Source organism: Carassius auratus, chromosome 17, assembly GCF_003368295.1.
Source record: "Carassius auratus strain Wakin chromosome 17, ASM336829v1, whole genome shotgun sequence".
In the NCBI taxonomy this organism is placed as follows: Eukaryota; Metazoa; Chordata; class Actinopteri; order Cypriniformes; family Cyprinidae; genus Carassius; species Carassius auratus.
In genome coordinates this window covers 17,939,975-17,963,812 of record NC_039259.1, presented here as the reverse complement: position 1 = coordinate 17,963,812, position 23,838 = coordinate 17,939,975, and the positions used below count along the sequence as shown (strand labels likewise).

Below are 23,838 nucleotides of genomic sequence, written 5' to 3'. Positions count from 1 at the left end.
TGACCCGTTCTAGTACAGGCAAGTTCACTTCAGACAGAAATAAAATCACATGTAACATGTTTTATGTGTGAAACAATTCACTGAAAAACCTGAAAGAATCATACAAGAGTGCTATACAATGGGAAATAAATATTAAGCATAAGCAAAAACTCTTAACATACTACGGATTTAAAATATTTTATTCATAATGAACATTGTTATTTAACTGTATTAAATGAATATAGTAATACATAGAAGTACAAATGTTACATTTGAAATTAGCAAAAAAAAAAAAAATGGACAAGTTTGTCTCTTAACCAGCTTTTATTGATTCAACTGCAAATGTGTTTATTAACAATGGGACATTCTATGAACAGAAACGCAGTTTTAATCTTTTGCGGTCTAAATAATTATCTGTGAAGGTAGTAATATGCATTGTTTTTTAACCTTCTGATGTTATTGAATAATAATATAAAATAATTTAAATTATAAAAATAAATTTTCCATCAAGAGATCAATATCTTTATTCCAGGTTGATATATATAAGAAGTTTCTTCTTATGTGAGCGGTCTGGTTAACTCAAGTTCAAAAGATAACCATGTTCCACTATAATAAATAAATAATTGACTTGTGTCCTGCTCCACACTCCACTGCACATTTGTGTGTTTAGAAATCATTCCCATAAACATCACAAACAGACAATTACAATTTCCACTTGACAGAAACGAGAGATTCTTGAAGTAAACTACAGCAATACACCGCATAACAATAATAACCAGATATTTTACAATCATGAATATTTGAAAAATAAAATGCCATCAATACATCAGTGATACCGCACCTTTTTAAAGTGTTTTGTTACAAGCATGATGCTTTGCCATGGAAATAGGTACGTAATACATCTTAAAATATTGGTTGCATTAAAAAACACAGAGGGGGCTCAGTTTGAATACTTGGCTGGTAGAGGTTAAAGAGGAATGAAATGTTAATCTTGCAGTCAGAGCGTCCTCAATTATCAAAGATCCACTCTGCCGTCATGTTAGCCATTTCCTCCCCTGCATCCAGGACAAATGCATGCCGGATGCCCCTTTCACACAGACGGATGTCCCCTTCAGGGAAGTCTTTTTTGATATCATGGTAATACTGCACAGGGCACCAGTGATCCGTGGCTCCGTAGTAAAAAATAAGCTGACAGAAGAAAACAAAATCAGCAGAGCCGATTAAGACATTAACATGATTTAAGTTTCTTCTCATACTGTATGTGGGATTCACCGCTATGACCATGTCTCATAAGGGCAGAACTAAAACAATATATACATCGAAAGGTTTTTCTGTTTTTCTGACAGCCACTTAAGCGAGAGCTAGTACCTGTATGTCATTGCTCGATAAAAACCTCATCTTTCATTTTAAAGGCACAATCGGTGATGTTAGAATAATAAAAGTAGCAGCCCTCCCATTTGATTTACATAGAAACTCAGACCACCACTGGAGTCTGCAGTATGCTGCTCCTTCATGTTCCTCAGCACACCTCAAGATGTCAGAAGGAACTAGAAGTATCAAATTATGAATGATGTCTTAGTTTGAAGCTCTAAAACTTTTTTTTGCTTTGTGAAAAAGTTTAACCAATGGATGTCAATTAAAACATTTATCGAATTGAATGGCATTATGCACTAATGACAAATGACTGCATCAATCAATATTTGTTGAGGAAAGCCCCAATATAAAAGATCATTTGTCTGATTAAAATACAGTGACCCTGGACCACAGTCATAAAGGCAATTTTTTTAAAATTGAGATTTATACATCACCCGAAAGCTGAATAAATAAGCTTTCAATTTATGTATGGTTTATTTGGCTGAGATACAACTATTTGAAAATCTGGAATCTGAGGGTAAAAAAAAAAAAAAAATCTCAATATTGAGAAAATTGCCTTTAAAGTTGTCGAAATTTAGTCTTTAGCAATGCATATTACTAATCAAAAATTAAGTTTTTATATATTTACGGTAGGAAATTTGCAAAATATCTCCATGGAAGATGATCTTTACTTAATATCCTAATGATTTCTGGTATAAAAGAAAAATCGTTAATTGTGACCCATACTATGTATTTTTGGCTATTGCTATTAATATACCCATGCTACTTAAGACATAATTAAGGCAATAAATTGACAGCTCAAGTCAAGATATAAACAGTCACATCTTTGGCAGATAAAATTCATCATGTGCCATAAATCTCTAAAGCAGAATAACTTAATAAATCATATAGAAAGTCTTTAACAAAGGCGAGGCACACTGAGAACTTCACAGAGGATCCAAATGGGAAAACAATCAAGATTGTGTTTCAATAAAACTAAATTTAAGAAAGATTGACATTAAATCCACAACGTCTACCACGTCCCCTCGGACACCAGTGTGGACACTTGAAGGGTTTTTCCTTGCCGTAACCTCGGCCGAACGGTGCCAATAACATCAATGCGAAAGGAAAAACCACCCGTGCAGATTTCTAAAGGCTATTTATTGGTGAGACTTCGAGAGCCATACACAATAGAAAGATCAAATTCTCTTGTCAACTGCTTTGCATGATTTCTATGACAAACTGCATAATGTTTGGCTTTTGCCGACTGTACCAGTTAATCGTGATGGGTTCTACATCTGTCGGCCTGATCGATTTCACCACAGCCCATAAATCTAATAGAGAAGTCAGATGCATGTGGTTTAAGGCTGAGAGGGGTTTAAACATATGACCTCCTGTCTTCACCTTCAGCTTTTTCGGAAGACAATTATTCTAGCATTATATTGGCAAACAAGACGGACTGCGAAGCCGATACCAAAGAACACCACATACACTGACACCCATACAGACAATGGTTGTCAGAGTAATGGAAGAGCTTCCTTCCTCCCTCGAATTATGGGTGGGATGCACAAATCAGACCGGGAAAAATTCGACCCGTTTCCAGGCTCAAGGGATTTTCTGAAGCTTTGACGAGGAATTTGCTAAGTGTAACATTAGACACAGGTCTTGAGTATGCGACTCTTAAGAGCAGTGAAGATATCACCTATTTAACTGATGACAGAAATAGACCATCAGCAGCCCTGTCCTCCTCCCTCTGCATATGTACGCAGTCTCTGCTTTGCATCACACCATGGTATTGAAAGGTACATATGGTTCTTCCGCCCATGCATCCGATGAGAAAACGGAAGGGTTGGTTGGAGGAACGTGCTTTGAGATCTTATATTGTTTGATTGGTTATCAGCTCTCCAAGGGTGAGTCAGTGTGGGCTTCATCTGTGTCTAACATGTTTAGAGGCTTCCCAAATCTCTTTGATCAGTGCCGTTAATATGTAGGAAATTAAGGAGAGCTGCGTCATCAAATTGTTCCAGTAAAACAAACACCCGTGCATGGGGAACAACGCTTTTGGCAAGATACTGCACTTATTTGTTGAATTTATTACAGTCATCTTCTAGTTATGCATTAACATCCCACAGACTAAGAAAAATGGCCAAAATATGAACAAGAACCTCTATTTGAAAAGGGATGCACAACATATCTGAAGTATATTGATCATCAGTAATTATTAGTTTTTTTTATTTTTTTTAAATCCGTAACATTCAATTTTCCATATTTAATTGTGCATTCCACTATTTTACATTGAGATTACCGTTGCGATCATACAACGCTCACTTTAAGATACTTTTAAAAAACAATAATAAATGTGATCTGTAGCAAAGTAAATATGCAATATAATAAGTACATTATGATGCCTAAATTCACTTGTAGCATTTAAAATGACTGCTTTTAGTCTTTTAATTGTATTTATTCAGACAAAATAGTATAAAAATAGTATTACTGGCCATCTATTAGCAACATAATTTTTATATCATTTTAATATCACTGAATCCCTACCTAATTCTAATATTTATCTATGTTAAATATAATAATGTTTTTCTGGAAGTGACAGTGGATGTGTACATTGACTGATCAATATACAGATCACACTTGTTTGACTTATGCAGGGACAGTAGCTATGTTTCCATCCACCCATTTTTATGCACATTTTGGAATATCGCATAAAAAAAAGAACACTGGATGGAATGCCAAGATGCACATAAATTCTAAAAATGCACATAAAAATAATGTATGTTTTATTCACAAATGTTTTTTTTTTGCAATATTCCTGTTTCACGCACAAGTTAAATTTGCATCTTTGGATGGAAACATAGCTCGCGATAGTCTAATGCAACATTGCATGTAATGCACTGAAGGATACAGATGTTCTTGTATTAGACACAAATCAGTTCAAGATGGCTCGGAGTTTGTTTAAAGTCAATTGATAAATTTTGACACTTATTTCTATACTGTCAACAACATTTCAAATATTGTTTCTTCCTTCCTACGTGAAGAACCCAGTTCCCTTTAAAAGATATCTTCAAAATATTAATAGAAATGTTTGTTATTCCAAACAAAGGCTAATTTAGAATTAGTGTTTTTGTTTTATTTACTGTTCAAATGTTGTGTGATCATTACCTTGCTGAGGTGTTGACGTACAGTTGCGTTGTCTCTTTCTACAACCAGTCTCATTTCTTGGCTTCCCATGTACATACCGTTGGCTGCAGAGACAACAACAGAGACAAACATGTAGATTAGTATGTTACAAAACTGTAATAAATCAGGTAGTGCAAACATAACTTAGTAAACATTTGCATAACATATCAGCCTCTGTGGGTTTACTAAACACGAAGTGTATCAAAATGAAACACACACACACACAGCCACAACCTCAAAGGCCAGAGCTCGTACAAACACAGAAACAGCAACCAGATCATGAGGATTACATCTGTTCCCATTCACATTTACTGGATGTACACTCCTACTAACAGTTTAATGGTGTGCAATGATGTCATTGTTTTCACGTTTAGATTCTGTGTGTTGAAATGATTTGTGTCTTTTGTGAAGATTTCATACTGCGTGCCCCCAGTTTATGAAAAAATGAGTTGCGTGATACAAATTACTGATATCTTTTTTGCATTTCAATATAAAGCAATTTATATTTTATATTAAACACAAACAGTATCATATATATATATATATATATATATATATATATATATATATATATATATATATATATATTTCTATATAAAACATGTCTGTCTCTTGATCAGTGCCATCCAGCAGACATAGTTTTGAATTTAGCAGCTGATGTATGTATGTGCGTATGTTCTAATCACGCTGTTGTGATTGCATAAAATATAAAAAACATTATTCAGCAATTTATTTATTTATTTTCACATAACTCAAAATCTGAGGCACACTTGCCTCTGTCTGTGTGTGTGTGTGTGTGTGTGTGTGTGTGTGTGTGTGTGTGTGTATTTGTGTATCACATATCACATTATATACACACACACACACACACACACATGTATATATAAGATGCCGGTATATATATAAAAAAAAAAATTTAAATAAATAAATAAAACATTTTTTTTTTCAAAGATACCACAAAATAAATCAAAATTTTCAATGCTGCATTTGAAAGAAACTACTTTTTTTTTAATCAGCAGAGCTACTGTCATGCCGCTAAAAATGGAAGTTAAATTAGTAGCATTGCTACTTTTAGTTAGTTAAATAAAACCGGTCCACGCTCAGCAGTCTGGACATCACAGAGGTCTTTCACACACATATCCCTGCTCAAAACTCTAAGATTCATGAGTAAATACAAGCTGCTTGACCTGGATGACCTTGGCAGCTATTCAGAGAGACCGATCCTGATCTTGTGCAGACTAAACGTTTGGCCAAGAGATGTGTTAATATCCTTTCTCATCAGGACATTCTTCACAGTGATGATTGTTCAGCCTCAGACTGTGGAGGAAGTGTGTACATATGTGTGTGTGTGTGCGGGGGTACATGAAGAAAGCATGTGTGTGTTGTGTGTGTGTGTGTGTGTGTGTGTAAGGGAAAAACTCAAATGACTTGCTTCCACTGAGTGAAGAGGAAGTGTGGGTATGATCACACATCCGCACGGCTTTAACACTATAATATTAATCACGGCCTGTGTACTATATCATCCAGCACTGTTACCACATTTCACAAGACTCAGAGCTACATACTAAAAAGGGGGAACGAAAGGAGAGTAATCAATTTGATCCCTTTCTTAATGCAGAAAAACATGGAATTAAAAAAAAAAAAAATTAAGTTACGCCATGTTTCATTAGAATGTTCATTCTTAATGATTAATTCAGCACTATATTTAATTTTACAGAGGAAATGATTTTTGGAAATGGGGAAAACTGAATGAAAGCCTTCTGTGCAGAAAACTAAGGGGTTTTCCATTTTTCATTAGTGTTGCTTGCAAAAAGTATCCTAGGTCTGAATATGCCCGTTTCCCTACTAAATAGTTAGCAAAAAACACAGTGCTTTAAATCACTATTAAGTCGAAATCCAAAGTATTCATAAAAGAATGAAAATACCCAGATCACGTACTGCTTGTGCCAAAACTTTCCTGTCCCAAGAGGCATGGAAATGCTGAGCAACAATGACACAGCTGTTGTCATAGGTCACAGACATGCATACAGAAAATACTTTATTATTGGTCAAGAAGTTAAATAAAAGCAGAGTTATCTGACTGTACTGTACCGAATGAGGTGAGCTGCTGCTGCCACATTATTGACTATTTTCTCCCTGGTGGACAATAAAACAAGAAGAAAAAAATCCCATAGATAGCGGGAACGAGCCGTATCTCTAGACTAGAATATCAAAGCTTGGAGGCGAAACGGAGAGTGCCAGTCATATTTCAAAGAACTGAGTGAGAGAGACTCATGGCAGAATGTGTCCTGTATTCCCAGCATCAGAGAGATTTCAGAGTCCCTTATGTGTGTTTGGGTTGGCTGCGTGTTTGCTTCTAAATAAATGTTAAAGCTACATGTATGCTTTCCTTAGCATTTTGATGTGTGCTAAAGGGAGACATAAGTCATTTGAGATGAGGTGCAAACAAATATTTACCAAAGAATACAATGAACTCACTGAACACTCAGTGAGATATCTAATTTTATTACACTAAACAACATCTCCACCCACTGAGGTAAACTGGTTTAGAGGATGTTTAAACTAGAGGGTTTACAGAAGAGTAAAGTTCACTGCGTTTCCACTACTTTACCTTTGACTGTAGGCAAATTACCCTCTTGTTGCAGTTATTTTAACCAAATCATCGTAATCTGTGATGACTACAATCACTGTGCAGTTTAAATACTGTTCACCTATCTTATATCTAAACAAGAACATATTTCTGGTATTTTCTGGCACATTAAGAGTTTGATTCACCTTAGTTTTTTAAATTCTCAAACTTAAAAGGTATTTATTTATTTGGTATTTCCTAATTAGCATACCCTATTAATTACATTTTGGGTGTTTATCAGTATTTTTAAAGCATTTATTCTACATGATCATATTCTAGATCCCTAATCCCAACCAATACTTAAACTTAACTCAATTTTAATAAGCAGCAAATTAGGAGTTTATTGAGGCAAAAGTCGTAGTTAATGGTTTATTAATAGTGAGAATTGGACCTTAAAATTGACTGCCCTATAATACACCCTGCCCAATGCAAAAGTGGAAAGAAAGAAAGAAAGAAAGAAAGAAAGAAAGAAAGAAAGAGAGAAAGAAAGAAGAAAAAAAGAAGCTTGATGGTTGAAAATAAAGAAAAATAAGACAGAAATGTTGCATATTATTTGTGATAAACAAATAAATAAAAGTATTCTTTATTTTATTCATATTCAAGTGGGCATATTACAAAAAACACGAGAGCAAATGGAGATTGTAATTACATTTATTGAAACATTATTAAGAAATTTTATTTAATATTTAGAATTTTTGAATAATATTTCTCAACCCTGTGAAATTATTTGTAAATAATCATCAGTCAAAATTTGAGAAATGTTTCAGACTTTTGGTTTGGGGTGGAGGGGGGAGGAAGACAAATATACATACCGGTACATACACACAGTGCCCTAGTATTGTAAGTATTGTAACAGTAAAGACAAAATTGTTCTATTTGCTGTGGAGTCAAGAAATCTGCAAGTATGATTAAAGATGAATATGAGACAAAACAGTATTTCACATTTTATTATTGGGCGATTCAACACAAAGATGTTTTAGCAGCTAAGAATATCAGCACTTTTAGAGTTTCATCTTCCTATCTGATGTGAGCATAAGTATTGGAACAGTTGCCTCACAGGTCTTTCTAAGTGTCCTGCTGCATGAATTTTTCAGATATTAAAAGCAGGGAATGTGTCGTATCAGTTATATCCATCGTTTCTGCATTCTAAGTCTTGCATTCAGCAATGACACACACAAACCAGGATGAAGACAAAGAAGCTGACTGAGAGAAAAGCAAGCTATTTGGATGCTAAAAGAAAAGAGGAAGTCAATTAGAACTATAGGAAAAACAAAGGGCATGGAAACTACCGGCGACATCAGCAACCAACGATGACCTGACCTGAAGACAAACAACAGTTGTCGATGACAGACAAATCATAAAAGCTGTGAAAAAGTATGGTGACCCATTCATGCTCTGCATTTAACCCATCCAAATTGCACACACACACAGCAGTGAACACACACAAACCGTGATCACACACCCGGAGCAGTGGGCAGCCATTCATGCCGTGGCGCCCGGGAGCAGTTGGGGGTTCAGTGCCTTGCTCAAGGGCGCCTCAGTCATGGTAGTGCCAGCCCGAGACTCAAACCCACAACCTTAGGGTTAGGAGTCAAACACTCTAACCACTAATTTGACACAGAATTACACAGCAAGAAGCTACACAGCAAGATGCAAATCTCTGATAAGCGCCAAAAATAGAAAGGCAAGATTCTTCACAATTGTGAGCCAGTAGAGTTTTAGAACTGAGTTGATGGACCGATGAGACAAAGATTAACTTTTATCTAAGTGCTTGGAAAGCAAAAGTGTGGAGAAAAAAGGAAACTGCAAATGATCCTAGGCAATCAATCCCATCTGTAAAGCTTGGTGGAGGTGGTGTCATGGGCATGCATGGCTGTCTCTAGAACAGGACCTCTTAATTTTAATGATGACTCAATGTATGATGGCTGTAGCAGAATGAATTTGGTATGGTACAAAATCATCTTGGCTATCAATGTTCAAGAAAATGCCACTAATTAGAAAGCACTTCATACTGTTTCAGGACAATGACCCAAAACACCCTGCCAGTTCAGTCAATGAGTTTATCAGGGCAAAGAAATGTAAAGTCTTAGATTTCCCAAATCAGTCTCTAGATTTAAATCCGACTGAACATTAATTTCACCAGCTGAAGGGGAGACTAAAGACAGAAACTCCCCAAAACAAGCAACAGCTGGAATTGTCTGCATTAAAGGCTGGGAAAAGCATTTCAAAGGATGAGACCAAGAGTCTGGTGAAGTCTATGGGTCACAGACTCACTGCTCTGACTACATGCAAGGGATCTGCAACTAAATATTAGCTTTTAATCTTTTATATCTGTCTTAAATTCAACTTTTCCAATACTTATGCTCACATCAAATAGTGGGATGAACTCTAAAAGTGCTGTTCTTTTTATTTGTTAAAACGTGTGTGTCGAAAGACCTAATAATAAAATGTGACATTCTGTAGTTTTGTCACATATTGATCTTTTAATCATATTTGTCTTGACTCCACAGCAGAGAAAGCCATTTTATCTTTACTGTTCCAATACTTCTGGAGGGCACTATATATATATATATATATATTTTTTTTTTTTTTTTTTTTACCAGGGGTCCACTGCAAAATATTTTGAGTTTTTTTTGGATTATTTAAATTAAATGATTGTATAAATGTATGGCCATTTTCAAATAACAAACTTTATACAGGTAATGCAAATGTTAGGACTATACGTGTAGGAGGAAAATCCCATGAATGAGGAGAAGGTACGGGAAAAGGAGGGAGACGGGTGTGCCAGTCTTGGGGCAGTGATCTGCGAGACATCCCCTGTTCTTTCTCACTTATCTCCAGGGGGGTATGGGGCTGGGGGGTTTGGCAGGGCACAGCATTCCAGTCAATTTTACACATCCTCACACATGCACCTAGTTAACAACTGACTGGAGAGGTAGAAATGAGGGATACGTGCACAAAAAACACACACACAGACACAAACAGACAAGCACGTGGTGATATTTTATAATCTCCCGTGAGCATCCTTCCATGTGGCAAGACACAAAAACGAGATGGGTATTTGAACAGAACGTTTTCGATGTGGATTTTCTACATCCACATTAAGATTTTATTTTAGTTTCAGAAAGTTTAGTACATTTCTGTTGAAATTGCCAGATCAACTAACCATATCCACACTGAAAGTGATCAAGCTGATTATAATTCATAATTGAGCCAAATGTTCGACTACTAATCAAAGTAAACATCTAATCTTTTATAGAAGAAAATCAACTGTAAAACACTGTCGTGATTCAAGGAGCAGAAGGAGCCTCACAAATAAACAAAAGCTTTTAAATGTTTCATCCTGTTCAGTTCAGATACAGATGGGAACAAAAAGTTTTCTTCTTCCACTGTGCCTAATGTGCCCCTTTACTCCTTGCATTTGCTTTAAATTGTCCTGTCGATATTTATTTTACACCACACACTCCTTTATTGGTTCTAAAACCATCAATTTACTTCTTTCTTCCAGTCACTTTGCATTAGTCACACAAACAGGACAATTTTAAGTTCATGACGGCAAAAATGTCTGAATTCCACGGACACAGAAAGTCCAGCGTATTATCCAGTCTCTCCTCCGTTTACACAGACCACAGAATCACAATGTGCTTCTCTTTATTCTATTTGCCTTTAAAAGAGCTAAGCGAATGTGACAATTATATTCTCCCTTCCAATTCAATAACGCAAAAGCCACATCAGCCGAAATACAACACAGGTTTCATTTTCGTTACTTTAAAAACAGCACAAAGTGGGTGGCCGTGATCCCTTGCACCTCAAGTAAAGTCACACAGAGCAGAAATTTAGGAGAGTTACATTAATAAACAAACCTTGCATTATCATCTGTCATCACTTTTTCATTCATGAACCCCAAATGAACAGGATATTCTTGTTCGGCCCTTTGGGGTGGCTTGTGTTGTCTTTTTTCATGATATATCACACCTGATGACCAGATTGTGAAATTAACTATAACTACTGTACTAACTACTACTAGAGAAACTACAATTTCAGCATGGCTTTATTATTAGGAAAGGTCAACCGTTCAGCCATATATCAAAAACCACAACGAGAAAATGACTGCCGTTACATACTGGATGAGGGAAAAAAATCCACATTTTTAGGGGATTTTTACTGCCCTCTGGGCTAACACAAGAGTTGCAGATGTGGTTCTTGGATCTCAAGTAAAATAATAATATAAAAATAATATAAATGACTAGCCCATGGACACAATGTCATAAAATGACAAACCTTTAATATCAGGAGGCACAACGCTCTCCGGAGTGTGGAAAATCAGGAATCTATGTATTCAGCTTCAACATGATCAAAACCTGACACTCCATTGTATTACATAATGATTTTCAAATGGAGTAAATGATGCAAGTCACAATCCTCGGCCCTTCAAACCTTCAACAGATAATGAAAGCAAACCAAGTTCTCATCACATCTGTGATTATAACAGACAATGACACCACATTTAGTTCTTAACAAAAGCTCAGGATAATCAAAATTACCTGACTACAATGCAATTTAACTCTAACACTGACAACAGATGCAACAAGCTCATCCATAAAAAAAGGATATTTCCAATCCAAAAGAGGTCTTATCATGTGGATCGGCTTATTTTAAGATTTAAAAGATGATCCTGTCCGTTTTGTAAAACCGTTATGGTAAGTATCTCAAAGATGCCTGGCACCACATTGAGCACTGCATCTTTCTATAGCGTCCTGCTCCATCTAATGGTGATGTGCAGGCAAATACTAGAACAGCTTCTTCCATGGACATGGTGACTAAACTGTTTTAAGACTACTTCTTGTTAGGGTTGCCGGATGATGTACTGTATCTTTTGTCTGTTAATGCAAAATGGTCCAGATGAGTCTTTCTCAAGGTTATAAAATAAGAACATCTGCAAGGAAATAGACTGATGACTGTAAAACATGGTAGAGCATTATGGTTATATGTCTGACATCATGAATGTTATATGGCTACTGCCAAGACGCTTAAAGGGGCAGTTCATCCAAAAATTACAGTTCTGTCATTAACTTGCCTTCATGTCATTCCAAATCCGTATGACATTTTTTATTCTAAAAAAAAAAACAAGAATGTTGGTAAACAAACATTAAATTACAACGTATTGACAAAATTTGTCAAAAAAAGGAAAGTCATACAGGTTTGGAACAACATGTGGGTGAGTAAATGCTGACAGGATGTTCCCTTTTGAGTGAACAAACCTCAAAACAAAAACAAAAAATACCACTAGACTTCCCATTGTGCTTTGACCGTCAGTGAGGAACAAAACTTACAGGAAGCAACAATAATTGATCAACAGCCAAGTAATTTTGTGTTTTGTTCAGTTACATTTCTACTAATATAAAGGTGTTCCGCATACTAGCCGACTTTCCAACCAGAAACAGGTGGCCGGAGGAGGAAGTGAACAGGACTCAAAAGCAAGGTGGCAGATAAGAAGTTCAGGAGTTTAGCCTCTAGGTTCCAAAATCAGGTCGACGTTAACTTTGTTCCGCTCTAACGGGAAAGGAAGCCACTTGCCGCTACGCTCTGTTTTCCCGCTTTGCCAGGTGAGTCAAATTATGATTGGAACAGCAAAAAGAACTAAAGACAGAGGAGTTTAATCTGAGTCTCCAAAGATGGTGGGTCAAATCTCTCGGTTCTCATGAATTAGGCCAACAGAAGCCTGGATAGAAAAGTGTTATGGGTGTTCAATCATAAAAAACATGTCATGAGAACTGGCACAAGTGGTTAGGCGAGTGGAAACAGAAGCTGTGTGGAAGTGTTGCAGTCTACTGAAAGGATAAAGCATATTAGAGACCGTTACATAGCCGCTTTCCCTACGGATTTGCAAGCAGGCACGCCTCATTGACGTTTATGCTCCTAGATGCAGAACCTTGATGTCTGCATGACAGACATTGTATGCATGCTCCACATGCAGTTAACATCAAAATATCAACATTCTCCGTTTCAAGGAAAGGGATTTCTGAGCAAATAAATCCTTAAATGTGCCCAGGAAGTTCCAGCTAATAGCAACATGCTTTCTTAATTAAGTCTGTCAACTCGCCATTAATTACGGATGTAATACAAGACAGAGAGTCGGCGCAGCTTTTGGTACGCAGTCACGGGCCAGCACTCAATAGTACAAAACGCATGCATGCACATGTGTACATACAGGACCACCTGGCCTTTTCAATGAATAACAAGAGCTTAAACTTCCCCGCAGCAAAGTATTTCAACATTTGTTGGTATTTAATAAGCAACGGGGAAAAAAGTTGAACATTTGAACACTTGAACATTTGAAACCTAAATCCATTCCAATTGACACTACATGAGAAGTGCTAATGATTAAAAGCATGCTTACAAGCGCTGTCAGGAGCAAAAACCTCCAACTCCCTCCGCAACATAGGGAGAGAAAAAGAGAAAAGAACCTAAAGGTAGAACTGACAGCATGAAAAAAGGAGAAAAGAAGTGCGAGCGAGCGAGAGAACTGGTTCTTCAGAGCGACTAGAGAGTGGAGCTCACACTAATGCCTCTGGGCTCTACTGAGGCCTCTTTGGCAGAGACTCTCCGGCCATCACAACATCCATCACTCTCCTCCCAGGACAGACAGGGAAAACACTCAGCCTTTCACCTAGAGAGAGACTACGTTAGCAGTCGGTTCGCTCGTCGGAGAGGCCTCTTAATTACTCCTACTCACAACACTTCATCTGCACCATTAGTTCATGTACCGAAAGCCTTAGAGATTAAATATGAGTTATGATAAATAAAACTTTATTCAAAACAATGAGAGACAATGCTCTCTTGGCTGCCACTCAAATATTATTAGCCTTTTCCCCCTCTTCAGCCTCGACTTTTTTTATCGGCCAAACCATCTTTGAAGTGGTGATATACTTCTTATCGTCCGATAAAAAGAGAGAGAAACTCATCTGAGCACTCGGGGTTTGGAGGGATGCCAGCATGTGAACTTTAGAAGGTTTCAGCACCTCATTGAAACAAGGATTAGGTCCAAACTGGAAATGGAGAAGTGAGGGGACATCGCTGAGGTTGCGTGAGAGTTACACTTTAGCGGAATATTAAAGATTCTGCACTAGATTATCACATGCTGAGATGCATCTGACAACAAGAAATCATCACCGCTGCCAGCTGACATCTCTGGGCCAAAAAACACATTATTATTAGTTGCTTAGAAATTAATTAACTTATTTAATAAACAAACACACAAGGGCTGGAAGAACCAGCCAGTATTTGGTTATTTATTGTAAAAGTCAATAAATGTTCTAACCAGGAATAAAAGCTGTATATTTGAAACGATTTAAAGTTTAAACATGTACAGATTTTGTGTAAACTGTACACAAGTCAAATATTAGTGCAGATAGGAATCAATAATTAAAAAATATAATACTTGATTCATGTAAATTCAGCACTTTTGTGCACATTTGACTTTTGTGCACACGCGCACACACACACACACAATTAATTAATTAATTAACTACAGAAAAATCGTTTTGGTTATTCACAAAATTACACCACCCAACACACATTAAAATGGATTTCTGGAGCTTGTTCTATCGAAACAACAAAGTAAAGCGTTTACTCACCTGCACAGTCTACATTGATCAGGCTGACAGTGGCTGGGATGATGGAGGTATCCACTGCATAAATGTTCCTCAGAGCCAGATTCACTATGCTGACCTTCAGCCTCTCTGGAAGGAGGGAGAGCAGGAAGATGGGCAGATAGAAGACGTACCGCAGCCGGCAGAGCACTGGGGTCATGACCTTGCCTTGAGGGCTACAGGCCATGCGCTCAATCGTGGGGAAGAGCATCACCGCCTTCACAACCTGAGGATGACAAGTACAGATGGATTATAGAGATGAATGTAGGTCAGGAGAACTCAGCTTTCTCTACAACCATCTACTTTTGGTTGACTGTTTGGTTAAGTAACAGACACTTAGGAAAAACAAGAGCAGCAGAGCAATATGTGACTTGCTGAGATGCAACGTTTAATATTTATGACAGCAATGCGAGCAGTTTTAATCATAACAAATGACATAACTAAATTTCAATGCTCAAGAGTTATCAAGCTATGAAAAATGACATTTCTGTGTTCTCACTATATTATGAAATCGATAGGAGAGACAAAGGAAGGAGGGAACCGAGAGGAGAGAGAGACTTCCAGAAACAGGAAACACCTGCCTCTGTTTGGCCATTGAGTAGAAGGCAGCTAGACTCATTCAGTGAGTAAGACAGAGTGGATGTGCTTCATCTGTCTCTACAATCCTTTGCAGTTGCAGCCAAGTATTTTTCAATGAAACTAAACAGTGCAATATCTTCAATTCTCTTGTGTAAAATATGTGATAGCCAGCACAATTCTTTGTCAGCAGTGCCAAATGCAATCTATTCAGCTTCAAACCACTAAACTTCAAACTCAGCTAGTTCTGCAATCCTGAAAGAGTGCTGGTTTCATCACGCCCCGGCAACAGGCAAAGTTCTGCTGCCGCTGAATTTATCTTCTGAATGGGCCTTATGGAACTGAAAAATATCTATTGCTGTCAGTGGAAAAGATATCAAACCCCAAATGGATGAGAGGTTTCCAATCCAGAGTCCCTCTGTCATAACAATTACACTACAAACCATCAAATGAGCGGAGATTAAATGAGTTGTTAATAATCAGATTTCTTCAATATACAAAGTACTCAACTATAAACTACTTTTTTGGAGTGAGTGTGAACAGTGCTTGAGGTGTAAAACCATGATGCTAGGTGTTCTGGGTGGTTGCCAAGACTCTACTATGCAGTTGCTCGTGTTTTCTGAACAATTGTTAGCACATTGCTATGTGTTTGTTGCCACTCTAAGCAGCTGTAAGCACATTACAATGCAGCTGACAGTGTGTTCAAAGGTGCTAGCATCTTACTGTATGTTTGCTTGTGAGTTCTAAACGTATACTTATTTTTCCACATTCTACTTTATCTTGTGCACAGTATGTCCACACAGCTTTCAAAAGTATGGGTCTGTCCAAAAACCCTCACTTGCACTCTTGGTCACTTGAAAAAGCGTGCACAAAACAGTGCGCAAGCCTGTCCCAAGTCTTAAAAATGCCAAAGCACACTAAATCCACACTATCCAAACCACTCCGGAGCGGTGTTCGAGGCTATAATTATCCCATCATGCAACTTATGGAAATAAATTGGGAGACTTTTTCCAGAGATCTTACGAAATTTCATAGAAACATTTACAGTCTAATATTAATGATAATTAGATACCATCTATAATTTGGTAGTAAAACAAAATGTTCTACATTTTAGTATTTAGACAAGCCCTAAACTCACTCTTGGATGAATGAGTTTGACACATGCAGTACCACCTTGTGGATTCACCTTGTGCCTGCGCTGTTACACGTGGTCTGTCCACACAAACACAAAAAATGGATTTGCAGAACAGAATGCAGACACTTTTGATTACGAAATCAGCATCACGCAGACAGTGTACGGACTGTGGAAAGTGGATGGACGAAGTATATTTAAGCAGTTCTTAACACGTTAACTATGTGTTTGTGAAGGTATTCCAAGCACACTGCTATGCAAATGACCCTTTGCAAATACCCCCCCCCCTTAGTTATTATTGCTATGACTGACAAGCCATGCCGCTCTCATGCCACACATCATGTTCTCACGCAATGAAAATAATATTATGGAGGAAGAGGACACTGACAATACTCCAACAGACAAGACAGAGCAGGTTAGTTTTGGTATGAAACAAAGTCTTAGATTTAATTTCATAAAAAAAAAAAAATCTAATATAAATACAGTTTTCTGTCTCTTCAATGTGTGGTGACAGATAATTGTAGCGCCTCAGTTCAAGCAGCACACAAACAAATAATCTCTTCCTTTTTACTACTTATTATAGCATAAAATAAACATGAATGAACATCAGAGGGAATGAAAATGTTGTTTCAACCGCGGAATGACGTCAATACACACCATTTCTTAAGTTAAAGTTCACAGACATTAATACAGTAACTCATCAGATTTGTAAATGCAGATTCTACTTTATGATTGGTCACATCTCCGATCAATCAAATTCCCTGTGAACAATACTAAGATATTCTGCTGCTGCATAGTTTCTAATGTGTTTTGGGTGCTTTTCAGAGTGTTCAAACCCAGTTCTTCCCAACACTGTTGCTAGGTTATTCTAAGTGGATGTTAATACATTGCTTTGCAGATGCTAAGTATGAATAAGCATAATAGTTATAATGACAGTGGGCACTAATAAATCTAGACAAAACCATCTAGTCCACATACTGCTCCAGGAAGCATTCCACCCCCACATAATACATTTCATCTGCTATTTCACTGCTCATCCTGATGCCCATCAGTTGTCAGACAAAGAGAGAGAGAGTGGAAAAGAAGCAGTGAAAGAGAGAGGGAAAGGTGAAGAAGAGGGAGTGTGTTCAGAGCAGGTGATCTTTGATGTGCAAGTAGTAGTGCTTTTGACAAGAAGCAGTTCCTCTTCCTGGAGGTCACTGGAATGTAACAGAGAACACAGAACAATCTGACAGAGTCTTTGGGAGTGTCTCTTTAATCAGAGAGACAGACGGCTAAGTCACACACACACACACACACACACACACGCACACTTCTACTTTTAGAGGGTTCCTTCTCTGGTACTGCTGAGGTCAGGAAGGGGGAAGGAGTTCTCTGCATCTGGAGAAGGGGCGAAGAGAGTTTAAACGTCACAATCTGACTTCCACGGATCTGAGATGTGAGGGTGCGATCTGATAGTGGAGGAATGTTAATGATGCACAGATCTACTGGAGCTTCAGACAGCATGATGGATCATGCGGCAGTCCAGACCACATCTCTTTCAACTCAACCACTTACAGCGAGTATCTCAATGGGAATGTGTTGCAAGGGCCGCCTCCACTCACGTCAACACTGCTCCGCTGTTTTCGAACGTAGCCTTGCTGCCAGGCTCCAGAGTGGGAACAGGCATGATAGCTGAGTGGTGACATAATGAAAACTGCTGGAAGGCCCACCTGAAGTTGACAGTGCCCTGTCACAGCTAACCTTAAATGCCAAATGCCTCTTTGGGAAAAAACACTGGTCAGCTCCTCATAGGTCCCAGGAGAAAGCATAAAGGAGATCCTAGGGGTGGGCAATATGACCAAAATCTTATATCACAACATAAGTCATGGACAACAGTCCAAAATCTCTACAAGTTGACAATTTCTTTCTACAAAATCAAGTCTATCGGTATAAATGCCCACCCTTAGGAAATCCCATGTCACTTTTATTTAGACAAAAAATGAAAACACCAGGTCAAGCCAGGATGCCACGCCACCATAAACTATGCTCTGCAGAGGGTCAAGGGAACCCACTGCTTTTGCATCCCAAAAATGAACAATAACAAAAAATGTCATTGCAAGTGTTTTCTCAACCATGTGACTGCATGTCCAGTGGGCTGGACTGTCCGTGTTCACGTCTGGGAGCTTTAAAATCTGGAGATGTTGTGAGGGTAATCTGAGCCAGGTCTATGTGCTGTAATGTTTCTGCTTGTGTTTGGCTAATGACTGTGACAATGTTTTATTTGAGTGAAGTATGAAATCATACCAATACTTCAGTACTGTCGGTGTGACCTCTGCTCCCCGAATAGAGGCCCACCCAGAACGCTGCGACACACACTCGTACACAAGTTAATCTACACACCCAAATCGTCATGCCCTGGACAAGAAAGAAACATTGTAGTTTCAGGGGAACTTGAGCGTGCCATCAGTCCACTGAAAAGAATGACAGGACTTGTTAAGTATTCTTCCTAGAAACCATCTCCAATCCTTCCAATAGAATGCATCTGGTACAGATAAGAACATAAATGATAACGATTTAGAACAACATGAGGGTGAGGAACAGAATTGAGATGACCTTTCCCTTTAATCTACTTTTGATTGCAATCAGAGTAGTTCACTGTCATAAGAAATGTTATCTGTTAATAATTAAACTCAAAGCAACACTTGCAGTCAACAGCTGTTAAACTAAACTATACATCTGTGCATACAGATGTAGGAAATGGCATCACCTTCATGGGGCAGAATGCAAGATGGTTGCTACAGGAGGACGTATAAAGAATTTTCCTCCTCACCTAAAAGTCCCAAGAGCTCTACCTCAGGCTGAGGTGTCAGGTGGAAAAAGGTATTTTCTGCAGCCTCACATCTGACTTTCTTTGGACTGTCTATTCTACAACTGACACATATACAGTGTCACTTTCTTACAACAAGCAAGTACTTCAAAGGCAACAGGGAAGACTTGTGAACTGAACTCATGTCAGACATACAATTGAACACCTCCATATGCAGTTAGTCAAACTCTTCCTCTAGTTTTAGGGAGGTTTTCCAACCTCTCTCATGCTGCTCATGGTCTGAGGCTGAAATCGGCAAACATTCTCCTCCAGAAATGAACTAAAGAAACCCCTACCATCATTTAAACTGACTGGTCTCTTCCATTCCAAAGTAAATATCTAGAGCCCATAGTAACAGTTTCTGATTATCACACATCATATGTTACCAGGCATAATCGCCAGGTTGGCTTCCTGGCAGCCTGCAATCTGGGACGAAAAAGGACATATTTTTCTCCTTTGTGCATGTTTACTCCGAGCCATGCCATATCTGCCTACATCGTAGAGGGAACTAGCCATAATTCGAAAAGAACAGATTCAGACAAGTAACAAAAAAGGTCTACATGGTTGGCAATGTTTTAATGACCTGGAATTAAAATTTTTTCACAGATTATGAAAGAGGACCTTAAAATCTATGAGTGAGATTGAGATTGGGACCAGCTTTTCAACTGAAGTTCCTGAACTAAATCCCTAAATGTAGTTTGGACGTGGACTGTCTCCAAAAGTATCAGAACATATTTTTATCGCACTGCAAAAAGTGGTACATAACTGCACTGGCCCCATTAATGAAGCTAAAATACATTTCTCTTTGCCAGGAGGAATACATGCCCCTCTAGTTAGAGGAAATACTAAAAAAAAAAAAAAAAAAAGTTGAAAGAGAAAAAGAAAAAAAAAAAGATTTCTGGGTAGAGAAAATGCTTAAATATAAAAATGATGAAGAGCACATCTTAGAGCAGGAAAACCCCAGAGGGAGAAAGAAAATCAAGGTTCTTTTCCATGTTATTTAATCTCCTGACCTTCTACACAGCAAGGAAAGGGAACAGAAGTGTCTTATTATGCTGCTGATTGGCAGAGTCTCACTTTGCTTTCACACATTACATACTTTCTTGCAGCGTCCATGTTTTGGCGGCATGTCCTATAATGGCAAAGTTGCAAATCGCTGAGGTGGTCTGCGGAGGTTATGCAGACAGCAATACTGTAGACATTATTCATACTGTTTTAAGTGTAGAATCAGACAGAATCAGTAGATAGTCTAGGCATTTATTAGAAATAATTTAAATAAAAAATAAATAAAATGAATGAATTAAAATCAAATAAAATAATATATTCAATGTCACAATTTTATATGGCTTGGAATTTAAACTGAATGAAAAAAAATGATGCAAGTTTGCTTTGCAATTTGTAAATTGTAGTTTATAACTGATTCTGAATCTGCTGAAATTTGCCTGTACAATATACATTTTAATTGTTACTTTAATGTTGTTTTTGCATTTAAATGTTAAATTAAAAATTTATAAATTAATTTACTATAAAATAATACATGCAATTTTGAATTCCACATACACAATAATATATTATTTATACATATATACAAACCCTGGTTCTCATAAGAGCACCTGGAGATTTGGTTTGGTCCACAGACTACACATTGTGTAACCCATTAAAAATAACTATAAAAAAAAAAAAAAAGTAATAATATTATCGCATTTTATTTATTTAGCTTTTTTAAATAAAATAAACAAAATAATAAAGTGTGATAATACTATCATAATACTATAAAAAATGGAGTATTAAATAAAAATACAATTCTAATATTTACTTTTTTTAAATTAACTTTCATCAGTTTGAAACTTAAAATCAGCAAGCTTTTATTTTGGTGCGTTGTCAGGAAGTAAGTATATGCGCTACTGGGTTTATCGCTGCCCATTCAAGAGTTCTGAAAACGGCAGTGGATAGCCTTGAATTATGCTTTCAGCTTGAATAGAAAATATATTCAGTATTACAGTTTGTCAATATAAAATTGTAATTTTGCATCAATAGCTGTTCACCATGTCGGTATGCAAATGAGAAGTCTATACTTACACAGCGCATTTTTTATTTTGGTTGTGCATGTGCACCTACATACCACTTATGTGCACAATAAATATAATACTGTTCATATAATATAGTAATGCATTCCTTAAAAAGTCTGACCATATCCAGCAACTAGTAGGATGCGTGCTTCATTAACCGTTTTCCTTCTTAACAAGTTGTTTATACCTTTAGCTCTGGGTCTCTCTTCAGCATCTCCAAAATGATGTAGCAACCGATGGAGTGACCAATCAGCAGCAGGTTCATGTCCCGAGGCACATGCTTTCGAAGGAAGGCCAGCTTGTGTTCAATCTGCCCGTTTAGCCCAAAAACATCCTCCTTCTCAGTCACAGATGCATCTTGAAATAAAAAGAGGGGAAAAAAAACTGCATAAAGCTCTCACACCGAACCCAATGTACATCACCACATGGTGGCCAGGACTGTTGCCAGTCCTTTCATCATGACCTAGAACTAATAAATACAGCAAATAATATAATTAGACAAAGCTGCCTAGTTTGATCGATTGTGGAGCTCCGATCACAGCTGAATGAGAACTGTAAAGGATCCAGAAGACACATTCAATTGTTAAGCGCTCCATATAAGAAGTTTTCTTTCATCATCTTGATCTTGTTCTTCATTATTTCTTTGGAAAGGAGTAAAATTACGCTCTGTTGAACAATCGCAGTAACTGGAGATCCTGATAATGCTTGGCAGGCTTTGATATTAATATCTTCCTACAGGTGCTGAATTCACCAGTTTGAACCCGAGAAAGGGTAAGAATTAGAAAGACAATGGACTGCTCAGAAACAAAGGAATGACAGAGGAAGAGAGAAGAAGCTGGACTGAGGTGGGGTGAGGCTGAAGCATTCATCACTATGATGAGTTATGGGAGCAGAACTGTTAATGATGAGACAGGGGGAGAGAGGAGTACCAGAGGGGAGAGAGAAATAACTCATATTAGCTTCAAGACATAAATAGACAAAGTGCTCCTTCATGAGACATCTCACAATATATGGTTCCTGGAGCACTCTGCATCTTCTCTTCTTTCTAAAATAATAAAGATATCTCAGCTGACGTAGTTGCACATGGCTAATTACTTCGACCTTTTATGATGAGATGTGCTGGGACAACAAATCCTGAGGGTCTCGTGGATAACCTCGGATTGGACTATTGTTGAAAGACAAATTAAGGTATTTTATAAACTGTCTGCAACACAGAGAAGGGACACCCTCAAAAAAATTTTTTATTTTTATTAAAAACAATTATTTTCAAGGAAAGTTACATTCATGAAGTGTGCAATACTGTAAAAGAGATCTGCTACTTCCACGGATCTTCAAATTTATACAGAAGATAAAAACAGATTTCAAAAAGGAAAGGATGTTGGATGGGGGTATTAGAGGGTGAGCAGGATGGATGGAGGAACAGGAGGGGGACCAAAAAGGAGTGCATATGACCTTAAGGTACAGACTCATGCAGGAGAGATAAAAAAGAAGCCGAAGAGAGGAGGAACCTATGAAACCCATTCAAAAGGTTCAAAACATTAAATCATTTTCATTACATAAAATACCAGTGGATGTACAAGAATGATAAGATAAGATGGTAAAAAAAAAAGAATAGAAACACATTCTGAGACTAAAGGCAAAAGTGAAAACTACATGCCATGTGCAATACAGCTTAAAGCTTGGTTTGGGTTTGATGGACAATTGCTGTGGTACAAAGCAGGCAAATTCACTGCCAAGCATTAATATATCAGGAGAAAATATAGACTTGATTAAAGATTCACCAGCTATGTCTGTTCGACATAAAAAATAAAAAAAGTTCATAGAACAAATCAGCCAATAACATGTTAAAGTATTATGAGTACTGAGTATGTATTATGGGTTATGATTTCACAAATAACTGAGTCTGCTCAATCTAGAAATCTTTCATGGGAGAGCAGAAAATGTTAATGTTATAGGCTATCCATACAGTGATGTTATACAGATTAAAAAAAATAAAAAATATCCAAGAAATTAATCATATTAATAATTTTATTAAGCAAAGGCACAATAAATCATTCAAAAGTCATTAAATCAATCAAAAAAATTTAAAGATGCATCAGAACAGCAGCACAACTGCTTTCAAGATTGGTGATATTAAGAAATGTTTCTTGAGCAGCAAATAAGCTCTAGAATGATTTCTGATGGATCATGTGACACTGAAGATGGAGTAAGAGCTGCTCAAACTAAATTACTTAAAAAGATTTATATTTCAGTAGAAAACATGTATTTTAAATTGTAATAATATTTCACATTGTTATTGTTTTTACTGTCTTTGTGATCAAATGAATTCAGTATCCGAGGAACATAAGAGACGTCTTTATTATAACTATTTATTGGATACGACAGTTTTGGGACACTGAGTAGGACCTTGA

General features: G+C 37.3%; 1 protein-coding gene across 3 annotated transcripts in view; it reads right to left on the bottom strand.

Moving 5' to 3' along the window:
• Window positions 1-284: 284 nt before the first annotated feature.
• ldah (lipid droplet associated hydrolase) overlaps window positions 285-23,838 on the bottom strand; it is a 39,053-nt gene continuing 15,499 nt past the window's right edge. For all 3 annotated transcript variants that reach the window (XM_026286165.1, XM_026286164.1, XM_026286166.1), the window contains exons 4-7: window positions 21,615-21,784; window positions 14,788-15,028; window positions 4,504-4,586; window positions 285-1,167 (exon numbers count right to left, since the gene is read on the bottom strand). In XM_026286165.1, the coding sequence (XP_026141950.1) occupies window positions 988-1,167; window positions 4,504-4,586; window positions 14,788-15,028; window positions 21,615-21,784 (674 nt within the window). In that variant the 3' untranslated portion in view covers window positions 285-987. The remainder of the gene's footprint in view (window positions 1,168-4,503; window positions 4,587-14,787; window positions 15,029-21,614; window positions 21,785-23,838) is intronic.